The following is a 14,737-nucleotide window of genomic DNA, read 5'->3' on the forward strand; positions in this document are numbered from 1 at the left end:
TTCTGGTACAGTAGTTAATTGTTTGAAAGTAAAATTTGTTAATATATTGTATTTCCTCTACATTCATTTTGTACAAGTAACACATCGAAATACTTATTTTACACCTTAATTTTGATAACTTTAGTGGTAGCTTATCAGTATATCATTATGGACCAATCGTTTGTTAATCTTCTTAGGGCTGATTTAATTCTCGACGTTAATAAGTTTTTGAGGTCATCTAATTGCGGATTTTACCCATTTTTCCAAAATTCATCCAGTTATTTGAGAATTTCAGTCTTGCTTGCTGTTTTAAATATGTTAGAATATTCATTGTTTGCAAAGAATAACACTTGGACTGGTTTTCTTTTCTTTTTTTTTTTGAGAGAGAGAGAGAGAGAGACAGAGTTTGATGATACATGAGGAGAAATTGGTGGGCAGAAATAATATGATTTCATCCAAGCAGGGAGATGTCGATTACAGTGAAGAAGTGGAAACTTTGGTGACAATATTTGTTAGTTTTATTTTGTGTTATAATTATAGTGTGATGAATGGATGGAGTATAATATTGTATTGATTAGATGGGAGTTCGGTAATTAACCGTCCAGTAATGAATTAAGTTGTAGTTAAAATCGCAACAGCCAACTGTTGTTGGATTTAAGTGACCTTAAGTTTAGTCTTTCTAAATATTTCTCAACAGTTTGTTGTTTTGGCAGAAAAAACAGCATCGTCCATGGCGAAATAAAGTTCGGAAGAAAGCTGCTAAGGAAGCGAAAAGAAAACTGAAGAAAGAAAATGGTAAAATTATATGTATATATAATTTATATAAGGTGTCGTCAAAGAGCCATTAAATGCAGAGCTGTACGAATACTTTTCTTCTTGCATTTATTTGTTCTTTTAGGTAATGAATACACCATCTCTTCAAGTGATGTGCAAATAATGAGAAAAAAGAGGAGAAGTAGAGTTAAGAGGATCAACTCTAACGGTTCAACTGAAAATGGCGCAATGAATAGACAAGAAATAAATGATAGAGAAGGGATTGGTTCCTCACTATTTCGATATATCAACGAGCAGTTATATACTATGAGTGGTGCGAAAGCTATGGAACTATTTCGAAAGGATCCACAGGCTTTTAAATTGTACCACAAAGGATATCAGAAACAGGTTTGCTAATGAGAATCATATGGAATTAATGCACAAATACTTGTGTCAATATATAATGTAAAAATTTTGTTGTTTAATAATTTATCCACCTCGATGAAAAGGATGCTAATTGTTTGAATACAAAGTACGATGTAGTTAATTTAATAGCTGATATGCTGTAGAGGTATTCCCGCAGTGATATAGTAAATCTATTGTATTTGGAAAAAATTAAACTTTAGGCAATTATGCATGTTTAGAAAATGAGAATGGTATCTGAGGTTATTAAAGGGATCATTTATAGGCAAACAAATGGCCTTTTAATCCAGTTCGCATCATTATTCAATGGATAAAATCATTGAAGCATAATGGCTTAGTGATTGCTGATTTGGGATGTGGAAATGCAACAATTGCTGATGCACTGTCACATATAGCCACTGTACATTCATTCGATTTGGTTGCTGTGAATGATCGCGTTGTGGCGTGTGACATGTCCATGGTATGTTTGATCATGAGAATATTGGTTTTATTGGTATAAGTAGTGTATAATAGGGGCTAGTAGTATAATAGTTTTCATTAATCTTCTATTATTGGGCATCTTTAAATTCATTACCAATTTATCGCTAACGTATAGCAATATTACGCTTCACTTATTTTGCATTGAGCTGTTAGAAAAGAAGGCAATAATAATAAGTACACTATCCTCAACAAGTACAAACTTTAAAAGTTGAAATTGTTGCTTTAATTTAAAAGTTATCCCAGTGAGCATGATAAGACTTATGATGAAAAAAATATAACCTTAGATCATCAGAGTGATTCGAAGCACATAACAAGTTAATATCAGGAGCAACTTTGAAAGTAGTTTCAATTATGTGAACATGCTCTAGACTCATCTAACTGTGTTCCTAATTCAACCTTTTTTCTAGCTGAAGTTTGTTTCCATTGATAAATAGTTTTGTGTAGGTCCCACTGTGTAATGAATCGGTGGATATTGTTATTTTTTGTCTTTCATTGATGGGGACTAATTTGAACGAATATTTGATAGAAGCGAATCGAATATTGAAGAAAGGGTTTGTTATCGCTTCATATATTTTTAAATAATAACGTGAAAGTTTAATGCAGATTTGTCCTTCAAATTAATCATTTTTTTAAAAGAATCTGACTAATGTCTCTTTTCAGTGGTTTTTTGAAAATAGCCGAAATTGCGAGTCGATTTATAAGCTTAAAACGGTTCATTCACGCCGTAGCAAAAATGGGATTTGCTATTACTGGAAAGGTTCGTTGTTATTATATAGCGCCTGGATGATGAAAAAGAGTTTAATAGCAGTAATACATTTCAAATAGTACACTTGTTATTTATTGAAAGATTTCTAGATGATGAAAGATGGTGGTTATTTTGTAATTTTGGAATTTATGAAAACTGGTAAAGTGGTGCAGAAACGACCTATTGGATTAATATTGAAGCCTTGTTTGTATAAAAAGCGGTAATCCTTAAATTCTATGATGTTTGTCAGTGTGCTCTGTTTAATTATGATCAAAATTCGCTGCACTACAGGATACCTTGTTAGTAAATTTATAGTGATTTTGGAATACCGTCGAATTGTATAACACTGATGTGTTGTTAGTCTATTTTTATTGCTTTATATTCGTTACCTCTTTCCATAGTATAACGGATTTTTCTAGAATTTATCCATTATCTCTGTGATTTATTACGAATATTCTTTGTGTTGTAAATGAAAATTACTGCGAAAGATACTTTGCTGGGATACTGTCACGAAATAATATCGGATTGGAGTAATTTGTAGAGCCGAAAAGGAGGTACTTTGCAAAAATGATATGGTTGAGGTTAATATTTATTTTATTAAGAGGGAGATTATCGCTGATTCAAGTTATTTAAAAAATATATGCGAACTTACTGTTTCAGCTTCTGAGCCGAGACTTTAGGTCTTCTCAAATAGATAGATAGATAGATAGATAGATTAGATAGATTAGATAGATTAGATAGATTAGATAGATTAGATAGATTAGATAGATTAGATAGATTAGATAGATTAGATAGATTAGATAGATTAGATAGATTAGATAGATTAGATAGATTAGATAGATTAGATAGATTAGATAGATTAGATAGATTAGATAGATTAGATAGATTAGATAGATTAGATAGATTAGATAGATTAGATAGATTAGATAGATTAGATAGATTAGATAGATTAGATAGATTAGATAGATTAGATAGATTAGATAGATTAGATAGATTAGATAGATTAGATAGATTAGATAGATTAGATAGATTAGATAGATTAGATAGATTAGATAGATTAGATAGATTAGATAGATTAGATAGATTAGATAGATTAGATAGATTAGATAGATTAGATAGATTAGATAGATTAGATAGATTAGATAGATTAGATAGATTAGATAGATTAGATAGATTAGATAGATTAGATAGATTAGATAGATTAGATAGATAGATAGATAGATAGATAGATTAGATAGATAGATAGATAGATAGATAGATAGATAGATAGATAGATAGATAGATAGATAGATAGATAGATAGATAGATAGATAGATAGATAGATAGATAGATAGATAGATAGATAGATAGATAGATAGATAGATAGATAGATAGATAGATAGATAGATAGATAGATAGATAGATAGATAGATAGATAGATAGATAGATAGATAGATAGATAGATAGATTAGATAGATAGATAGATAGATAGATAGATAGATAGATAGATAGATAGATAGATAGATAGATAGATAGATAGATAGATAGATAGATTAGATAGATAGATAGATAGATAGATAGATAGATTAGATAGATAGATAGATAGATAGATAGATAGATAGATAGATTAGATAGATAGATAGATAGATAGATAGATAGATTAGATAGATAGATAGATAGATAGATTAGATAGATAGATAGATAGATTAGATAGATAGATAGATAGATTAGATAGATAGATAGATAGATAGATAGATTAGATAGATAGATAGATAGATTAGATAGATAGATAGATAGATAGATAGATAGATAGATAGATAGATAGATAGATAGATAGATAGATTAGATAGATAGATAGATAGATTAGATAGATAGATAGATAGATTAGATAGATAGATAGATAGATTAGATAGATAGATAGATAGATAGATTAGATAGATAGATAGATAGATTAGATAGATAGATAGATAGATAGATAGATTAGATAGATAGATAGATAGATAGATAGATAGATTAGATAGATAGATAGATAGATAGATAGATAGATTAGATAGATAGATAGATAGATTAGATAGATAGATAGATAGATTAGATAGATAGATAGATAGATTAGATAGATAGATAGATAGATTAGATAGATAGATAGATAGATTAGATAGATAGATAGATTAGATAGATAGATAGATAGATTAGATAGATAGATAGATAGATTAGATAGATAGATAGATAGATTAGATAGATAGATAGATAGATTAGATAGATAGATAGATAGATAGATAGATAGATAGATAGATTAGATAGATAGATAGATAGATTAGATAGATAGATAGATAGATTAGATAGATAGATAGATAGATTAGATAGATAGATAGATAGATTAGATAGATAGATAGATAGATTAGATAGATAGATAGATAGATTAGATAGATAGATAGATAGATTAGATAGATAGATAGATAGATTAGATAGATAGATAGATTAGATAGATAGATAGATAGATTAGATAGATAGATAGATAGATTAGATAGATAGATTAGATAGATAGATAGATAGATTAGATAGATAGATAGATAGATAGATAGATTAGATAGATAGATAGATAGATTAGATAGATAGATAGATAGATTAGATAGATAGATAGATAGATTAGATAGATAGATAGATAGATTAGATAGATAGATAGATAGATTAGATAGATAGATAGATAGATTAGATAGATAGATAGATAGATTAGATAGATAGATAGATAGATTAGATAGATAGATAGATAGATTAGATAGATTAGATAGATAGATAGATAGATTAGATAGATAGATAGATAGATTAGATAGATAGATAGATAGATTAGATAGATAGATAGATAGATTAGATAGATAGATAGATTAGATAGATAGATAGATAGATTAGATAGATAGATTAGAAAATCCTGTTGCATATAAAATTCAATTAAAATGGGCAGGAAATGTGCTTGTGATCAACAAAGAAAACTGTGTTAAGGAAGATTTGATTAGCATAACAATTGAAATACGATTGATTATCAGATCAGAGACATTGCATGTGGTTTGGTTTGAACATTAAAGATAAGCATGGTTGTGATAAAGATGAGAATTTAGTTAAAAGATTCGTGATAAACAAAAAAAAGATAGAAAATTCATCATGTTGACCATGGTAACATTTAATTAGTCGTATTTTGTGTGGTGAATCATTTGGGTGAAATTTTCCAACACAAGTTTTTTTGGTTATTTAGCCATATTTGTTATAATTTATTTTGAGTTTCACGACAGATACCACTCCGTAGATTATATTGATTGATAATTCATCAACAAGAAATTTTCCGAAAAAGAATTGATGACATTGAATTGAATATGCTTCTTTCCATTCAGAATAATAATTTTTATAAGTAAGAAAGAAAGTATATTTTCAGTTTCTTCTTTGTGGTAGTAAGTGAAAAATTGTGTAAAATGAGTACAACAGTTTCAGCACTGAAACTGTAAGACGATCACGCAGGTACATATCCTTCTGTCACATGCTTCGCTTAAAAGATTGTAATATCCACATTCTTCGCACGTTCATGCCATGTAGATGTATGATTTGTTTGTAATTTTTTTGAAATTAATTTCTTCTAAGTATTGGTTTTTTTAAAGTGGTTATGGTTTGTTGCTCTAGTAAAAAGTACTGGGGTGCATTCATCAACGCATTTCATATACCTTAGAGAAGGAAATATGGTTGATCATTAATTTTATAGATTTTTAGCAACTAATTTCTCGAAATGTGTTTATGTTTATTTCAATTATAAAAGCACAATATTCATTTTCTAACGCGAAAAATCTGCTGGTATTAATAATCATGGCCGTGATCTTTAGAAAGTCTATTGGAGGTGCAACTATTTGTGAGAAATTTATCGTTAAAAGACCACATGATTCGACAAATCAAAATATGAGGAGAACAAGAAAGAGAAATTAAAAATGGTTTAAGACATGTGATGGACATGTTTCGCGAAATTTAATATAAATAAGATGGAGACAAATTCCATGAAGTAATCAAATATAAGAACTGCTAAATTGAGATTATTATTTGATATTGTTGAGCACGAACAGGTTAGATATTGTTCAGTAAGCTTATCGCTCGTTCAAATTGTTGGTATTTCGTATGCTCAAGTTACTGATTTGAACTGTTTCAGTAATCAAGTCAATGCCTTTCAAATTGAACTAGTGCACAATATTGAAAGCTCTGGAAATTGATCCTATATTCTCTGATTCATGGTTCGTTTACCATCCAAAAGTTCTAAAAGTGAAAGTGTCAAGACTAACAGTTATTTCACTAAGAATATTGAATTTATAACAGTAAAGTTTTATCCATTTTTCTGTTGCTCATACTGTTATTCACAGTTGAATTCACACTGACCATTAGAGAACCATCTACTTGCATAAACTGACCTGCTAACATTCTAAATTGTTTTCAAGACATTTAATTTTACAAAACAAATTTCATTGCTTAACTGGTTAAAAAGATTTGTGCTATATCCTCACTTATTGCTGTTACTAGGATATAGTTAATAGTAATTGATTGATTGATAGTAATATTAAAACATACTACATTGAAGCACCACTTCAAGAAATCCAGTGTTTATTATGGGAAATTATTTTAACAGTTTATGCCAATATCACTTTTTTTTCAAGTGAAATTACAAAGCAGCTGTTTGCAGAGTAGTTGAATGTAGATAATTATTAGTTGGAATTAAGAAACTATTTATGCAATTTGTTTGGAACTTATTTTTCAAATTAAGGATAAGTGCTGGTGGAGGGAGGGCGGGGAAATTCAGAAATAGGAATTTCGAAAAAATATGCCAAGTATGAAAGACAGTGATTGTTGTAGGCAACTAGGCATTCTCATTGGTAGATTAACGGAATTGATTTATATCACTTCAATGGATCAATTCTGTTTACATCAAAGACGGCTTGAGGGATAATGGAAAATAATACAAAGGTTTGAAATGCAGTAAGTTCTACTCACTCAAGCAAAGGCGCATTTAAGTTTGTAATGTAATCCATTTCTCCTTTTTCTTCCTCTTCGCTTCTCACTTTCCAATTTCTTTATTCAGAATTCCTAGAAAATGAGCACTACTGATTGGCTATGTAAATACACTTCAGTACCGTAACATCTATTCGTATCGTCTCTGAACCCATTAGAATTCCTTTCTGTCTTTCTCTCTCTCACATACTCTTTCCTCATGTGGACAAGAGGACTAGAAAGTCATTTCAAGGTAAAAATTAGCCGCGTGAGAATCTTTTAAAGACATAAGACGCGTCTCCCAACACTCGCATCAATTGAATTCAATGATTTGAATCATCGAATCCCCCATTAATGGCCATGCATCATCAAACAACAGTTAACAAAATCCAAAACGGTTCGATAACCTCACTGCTAGCATACTCCTCATCCGGAATTTCGCTCATCCAAAAAATCCGAGTTGAATGTAGTGAATCTAGATAATAATTCAATATCAGCACCTAATTTCCGAATGTCAACGTTCGAATACCCTTGGAGTTTATCTATGACAAACAGTACAACTTTATCATCATTATCAGCAACTCCAAACGTGTCGTCTTACATGTTTCCTGTACGGAACTTTTTGTTGAAACAGCTAACCTCGATGAATGATATGCAATATTTGGATTTCAATGAACGGTTACCATCTAGCACATCTGTACCACAGTTTGCATTTCATGCACATTTAAGTAAGTGTTTATCACTCGCATATTAACTTTATGAATTATAGATTGATAACTTTCAATCTAAAATTCCGAAAAGACAAAAAAATTAGGAATGATTGATTGTTATGTTACAGTCTAAAATGAGCAATTTAGAACAATTTCCTGATTCGGACTCGAACAGTATTAGTAATGAAGGAGTTGTAAATAATGATAATAACAGTTTATTTATTGCAAGCATTAGCTGCTTGATTAATCCGGTGAATAATGGTTCAGTTTATTTGGATTAGAATTCTAGATATGCATAGTGACTCGCGATTCGATTTAACCGCTAGCCGTCCCGGCAGTAATGGTAATCTCAAATGTTCTGTACAGCTCCGGTCGCAGCAGACGCGACGGAAACCCCGCGTTTTGTTTACCCAGTCTCAGGTGGCTTTGATAAATTTGTTGCATTTTACAGATATTTTTTTGTTCTTTGTTTAACCCTATGTTTTGTACACTGTACACAATTCGGCTGAATCCATCTCAAATTTGGTGAACGGAATTCATAGTTTCAAACTTTTTTAGATTTCCATAAGATCAAAAAGTATACTTTTAGGTACGACTTCTTTTTTCCTTACATTTTTCTAATTAACAAGTGCCCATAGGAACTGTGTGCCAAATTAAAGAACTCGGGAACTGCAGACCTAACATGTCGTACATACATAATGCATGTTATCGACAGAAAGTACTTTCTGATTTAGCAATTGTTATGCTACAAGAAACAGAACAGATCAAAACTCCTCCAGTCGCAAATGATAGGAGACGGATAACTGAATTCTAGGTGAATGAACTGGAAGAGCGTTTCAAATTGCAGCGATATGTGAATGCAGCAGAACGGGATAGATTAGCAGTGACGCTGGGTCTTACTTCCACCCAAGTCAAAATTTGGTTCCAAAATCGTCGCTACAAATGTAAACGGATAGAACTGGACCGATCATTACAACTTTCATCTCAACTGATTCTAAGTCAAAGTTCTCCTGTTTTTATAAGTTCAGTACAATCAACTGTACTTTGATGAATTCGTTATAATGTTTCTTTTCTCAAATTTTATTCCCCATTCTCAGTCATTTTTTCCTGATAACGCCATCTGCAAGACTTTTCTAATGTAGAAATCATTTATAGATTATTTCCATTGTGTTCCGATAAAATTTGTGCAAAATAAAAGTTTTTCGTGGAGAAGAAAAGAGGATGAAACAGAAGAAAGAAAATTAAGGATTTACAGCAATACATAAGAGAGGTCATAACTGAATTAAGATTTTGCTGAGAATGACTTTTGCAACTTATTTAGTTATTGAATTTGTTAACATATCTATTATTGTAAATGGCACTGCTGTGGGCATTTTTATAAAGAAACTTAACCAGGCAGATATTCTGTTCAATACTTTTGAAAACCTTTTAGATGACTAGAAATTTTTGCAATGGCAATGGCATGCATTTTAAAACACTTCCTATGCTATTAAGGCAATCTGAACCCATTCAACTTCAGTAATTATGTGAAGGAAAGGATAACTGAGAAGATGCAAAGAAAAATACGAAACTTAATGAAGGAACAAGATAAAGACTTAGTTACTTAACGTTTCTCAACTTCACCTTATTTTCGAAAGGTAATATAACAAGAAATAAAACTCGAGCCGAAATTAGGAAATTAGAAAAAAAATTGGAAAATGAAACGAAATGAAATGGAGTGCGAAAATGGTAAATGGAGCATCAGTTGAGGAAGAAGTGGAAAAGAGGGTTGACATACTTGAACTAGAAAATGTTTTGAGCTTTCTAAAACAATTTTGCTTGCCATTTTCAACTAATCACTTGTTTACTTATAGAAGAAAAAACCAGTTAAAGCATTATATCAGGTCTGGCAAAAAAGCATTTTGAGTAACAAGACATCATCTTGACTTTCTTTTTGCCTTCGGATTCTCTTTTTTCTGCTTCTTGCCGTCTGCAATAATGCATGTGTTTCATTTTTCGGACATTTTCCATTTATTAATTCCAAGGGAAGAATATAACTGCTTACTTTAAATCCTCTTATTTTTCCTTAGTGTGGATATTAGAATTTATTACTAACAAGAAGTTCAATTTCAGAAAAGAAAATTCTCTTATGATCATCAGACAGCTAAATAACTATAGAAACAACATCAACCCATTCAGCAACGAAATTATTTTAAACACAGTTAAAAGCTGTAACACTAAGGTAATTTACAAATGTTTCAGTAATTTTATAGAACAAAAAAAAGTTGAGCATTAAAATTCAGAAGACACTGCATTTCAAGATGGGAAGTCCACTCATAACTTGTCAGACCGTTAATTTGGCACCACACGAAATATAAAACTGCTTTTTTTTATTTTTTGAAATTTACCTCCATTTTGTACGTCTGTTTTGAAACCACGTTTTAACTTGAATGTCGCTCATTTTTAGCTGATTGGCCAAGTTCACTCTTTCGGTACTTGCTAAATACTTCTGCGCTAGAAATCTGGATTCCAGTGATTCTACCTTAAATTTAAAAAGACCTATTGTGATTTAAAAAAATGTTCAACAAATAGTGTCGAGTAGCAAAATGAATTTTAATATGTGCATTTAAGTAGCGAATGATAACTGGATAGGAAATATTCAAATTGATATCCTTATTTGACTGATATAATTAGCACAATAGGAATTGAATGCATCAAACTGCTTAAAATTGGAGTAAATGCTAGTGAAAGTACTTTCAGTAAATTTATCATTTCAGCAGGAGAGAGATTATTAAAACAAAGTATCCAGTGATTTGGTTTTGTGCACTTCTTCCTGAAGTATTTTTATGCGCATGAACAATAACGAGCAGAAGACTTGGACTTGATGCTGCACGCCATAAAAGCGATATGTTTAGAATCCATTTTTAAGCTTTCATCAATTTGAGTCGTTCTATTTCTCTGGCCAACTTGCTTCGGATTTTCAGTTTGTTTTCTAGGAATACGCTGTTTTGTATTGATATTACTTATCTGTTGTCAGTTCTTTACGTAAGATTTTCAAAGTGATCTTTTGTGCAATATTTGAACATGTAGCATTAAGACAAGTGACTGTACGAAATTTTGTAGCGTGTTTTTATTAAAACGATATCACTGAAATATAAAAAAATTTATGATATTATATTGAAAAATAGACCTGTTTTCTGGTAAAGAATGCACGCGGTTTCTTGCGCCTTGCTGGAATTCGATTCTGGTAAGAATGCCTGGTATGTCGTAGTGTTATGGAACTTTTTCGTCGATTGGTTTTTTGTGACTCTACTGAATCGCTTCCTGTACTATCAGTAGTCGAGGATTTGAAAGATGTAATAATAATTGGGAGTGATGAAGAATTTCTAACTGAACAAAATCCAACACGCTCGTGATTTACATTGCTGTGTGATACAGTTTGCTTGTTGTCAGAAGTTTTTATAATTTTAGAACTAGACAAGTCGGAATGGAAGGAAAAATTTGAAGAATTTACAGACAGCATTCTAAATTTTATGTCGGGTAAATTGAACAGGTTATTAAATTCGTTAGAATGAGCAAATTGATTCCACATATCTACCGAAGTAGAAGCAAATCCGTATCGTACCGGTGAGTACTGTATGAAAAAAGGATTATAGCGACAATAATTCTGAACTGTACTAATAATGGATTGTGATGGATTATCGATAAATTTGCAGTGATTAATAGAGGGAAGTATAGATGTAATTTCGAGTGCAGCAGTTTTTATGTTTTGACAAGGAAAGTGATATGGAGCTATAGAAATAATATCAGGACATTCAGGCAAGCAGCTTTGATCATAGTTTTTTCTTGGAAGATCACTTTTGGAACTTGATCGCTCCGATTCGGAAATTTTCAATTGTTCATCATCACCACCCAAAATAGTCTGGATAGCGAACGGTAATTTATTGGTTGACACAGTAGCAATGGACATAACAGAAAATAATAGAAGGAAGTCAGAAACAAGTAACAAATAAGTTTACAAATGATATGATCTAAATGCATGGATTATGAATGATAAGCATTAGATGGGATAAAACGCATCACAACCAAATTTGCCGCTAACTAATCGATTTTTCAAACAATAGCTCATTTGTTTTTTTCTTTTTTTTTTTTGTCTATTACACTGAATGGTAACAAAGATATATAAAATGAGATCACTCTGAATTTTAAGCATTTTTCACTAAGCTAAGAGTGAACACTGACCAAACTTAGGAAGTCTTGGAATTTATGAAACTTGGGATGTATTTTACCAAAATCGAAAATAGACAATCATAAAAACACAACGCACATCATGGCACGATACCTAATATTTTATGTCATAACAGTGAATGATGAGGTCAAAAACCAAAAATATTGTTTTTCAAAAATTTATTTAAATGAAAATAGAGGAAATTGTAACATCTAGCTATCTAACATGCATATGTTAAAAACATCTTTACCTAAGCGAGAAATATAAACTCCCATTGAGAAAATTAACTTAATTAACAAGAAATTTGTCCACACCATCCGCTTTTCTAAACAGCTATCCATTTAACAAAATTAAACTTAGCGATTTGTTAATAGTTGCCATTTATAGACAGACCATTGCACCAATATTCTTCATATCACAATCCTTCTGCTATTCTCATCAATCTTACAAATATTTCTTGATTTCAGCTTTTCAAAATAAAAAGTCAAAAGATTCAAAAAGATATAACAAACAATGTGCAAGATGAGGAAGAAATTAAATAACTAATGATTATTTGCAAAAATTAAAAATAAGGATACATATTCACTACGTGTTTAGTACATACTCTTTAGTATCAGCACAGAAAAAAAAAAACTATTCAGTAGTCTCAAAGTTCTATTATGTTTGAATAAGTGATGGTCAATACTATTATTCTAAGCTGCATCTTGTCTGTCGTTAAAACTCTAAACCTTTTTTAACCTTTTCCGTTTTATGACGCCATCAAATGCAGAAATAAATGATCAAAGGAATTAGTTTTTAATCACTCATCATAACATCTGAATTTTTACGCATATAGAGAAATTTTGATACCAACTGAATATATTATATAGTAGTGCTTTTCGTAATTTCCAGTCTTTAAGGAATGTTTCTTCAAATTAATTGAATTGGAGAACTGCAGTAAATTGGAGAACTGCAGTAAAAAAATAATGTAATATGTAAAAAAAAACTGAGTTAATTACTTTGACTTACAAGACCTAAAGAATTGTTTTTGATCCACAATTTTTTTTCATCAATCTCGCATAAAGAAAATCCGAAAATACATTAGGAGCGACGACTATTTTCTGTTATCCCTTTTTTCACTTCACACGATTTATAAGACTTAAAATATTTTCGGAGCTACAATAGACAAGGTCTGTTCTGTATAAGATCTACTAAGGAAAAATGTTTTACATATAAAATGGTGAATTGGAGGTAGGCAAACTTTCATCTTATTCATAGTATTTTTCCGAAAATATCCCAAATCTCGCAGATTATTTGAAATGGATGGTGTGATACTGAAGTTGGCATCGCTATTAATGAATGATCACAAGTGTAACTGGACTATCATTTCTTTCATTTACGGCAATATGAGAGCAATGGTGTAAACATATCATTAAGGTGAACTCGGATGTGCTGCTGAACGTTTAGAGCTTCAACAAAAGATAAATTAAAAGAATGATTTGAAGGCCTTTGCTGGCCTCAAAGATCTTTTACCCTTATGACATGTAGTTATATAACAATAAGGAAATACATTAATAACGTATTGTGCTGATCTTTTTAATAGCTTGGATCGAAGGACAATTTGAAAAAATCTATCAATTAGTTAGAAATGAATCACATACTAATGTGGAAACTAATAAAAACTAATAATGAATGATGAAGGAAATTTACTCTTTGATAATTTTCTTATTTTGGTTAATTCAAAAAATCCTGGTTATTTCTTATACATAAGATAAATATATAGCTAAACTTGGAAGCAGTGTACCCACACAAAAAGAAACTTGGCAGAAAAAAGGGAGGTGGAAGATGGCAGTTTTTATCTTTGGATTCGAAAAAGCTAAAGAATAGACAAGTTCTATGTCGTTTAGATCATGTATGCATTGCAGAAATTTTAAGAGAAGAATTATTAAAAAAGCCCAAACAATCTATGGGGGTAGCAATGTTGTAAAGGTATTGTTTTACAGAACTATGATTTTAAAAAGCTAAATTAAAGAAATGTTAAGGAAATTGGTGAAAAAAGGTCGTTATAAGTGTTGGGCTGTAGTTTACTATTGGTTCTGGAAAATTATGGGATAATTAGTTGCAACTTTACTTATAGATTATGGCCATGAACGCCCTCTACGTGTACCTTATTTGTGAAGAAAGAGAGAGAGGAGAAAAAAAAAAGGAAAAGAATTTAACAGTTAATTAAAAAGACGAACCAAAGCAGAAAAAAGCAATGATTTTTACTTTCTATAATAAAAAATTAAAGTCTTTTCGACATCGTCTCAGTAAATCATCGACGAAAAAGGAATCGTTTTTAATGATGGCCTTTTGTACCTCTTTAGAATGAGATAGGTGTGCGTACCGCAATTACACCTACAGTATCATTGAAATTGTCATCGTGTCCATAAGGAAGCTGCAAATATCGTCATACTGTAAATTCTGGAGGAA

At 30.8% G+C, this 14,737-nt stretch overlaps 3 protein-coding genes across 4 annotated transcripts; 2 read left to right on the forward strand and 1 right to left on the reverse strand.

Annotated features, from left to right (window-relative positions):
* Window positions 1-424: 424 nt before the first annotated feature.
* Window positions 425-2,604, forward strand: Bm5632 (Uncharacterized protein; the record flags this gene model as incomplete). The annotated part of the gene is made up of 7 exons (XM_043073740.1): window positions 425-490; window positions 693-774; window positions 878-1,140; window positions 1,421-1,615; window positions 2,080-2,186; window positions 2,296-2,392; window positions 2,491-2,604. The coding sequence occupies 7 exons, from the start codon at window positions 425-427 to the stop codon at window positions 2,602-2,604; spliced, it is 924 nt and encodes a 307-aa protein (XP_042929674.1).
* A 5,309-nt stretch (window positions 2,605-7,913) lies between these two features.
* Bma-ceh-28 (Uncharacterized protein) lies at window positions 7,914-9,127 on the forward strand (the record flags this gene model as incomplete). Of its 2 annotated transcripts, XM_001899211.2 has the most annotated exons (3): window positions 7,914-8,097; window positions 8,369-8,499; window positions 8,894-9,127. In XM_001899211.2, 3 exons carry the CDS (start codon window positions 7,914-7,916, stop codon window positions 9,125-9,127), a joined length of 549 nt encoding a protein of 182 aa, XP_001899246.2. The 2 variants fall into 2 exon arrangements, with proteins under 2 accessions (XP_001899246.2, XP_042929675.1); XM_043073741.1 differs by lacking the exon at window positions 7,914-8,097 and having other exon boundaries at window positions 8,338-8,499.
* An 818-nt stretch (window positions 9,128-9,945) lies between these two features.
* Window positions 9,946-12,028, reverse strand: Bm14179 (Uncharacterized protein; the record flags this gene model as incomplete). The annotated part of the gene is made up of 3 exons (XM_043073742.1): window positions 9,946-10,048; window positions 10,467-10,600; window positions 11,249-12,028. 3 exons carry the CDS (start codon window positions 12,026-12,028, stop codon window positions 9,946-9,948), a joined length of 1,017 nt encoding a protein of 338 aa, XP_042929676.1.
* Window positions 12,029-14,737: the final 2,709 nt, after the last annotated feature.

The sequence above is a fragment of the Brugia malayi genome, assembly GCF_000002995.4.
Source record: "Brugia malayi strain FR3 genome assembly, contig: Bm_v4_ChrX_scaffold_001, whole genome shotgun sequence".
Lineage (NCBI taxonomy): Eukaryota > Metazoa > Nematoda > Chromadorea > Rhabditida > Onchocercidae > Brugia > Brugia malayi.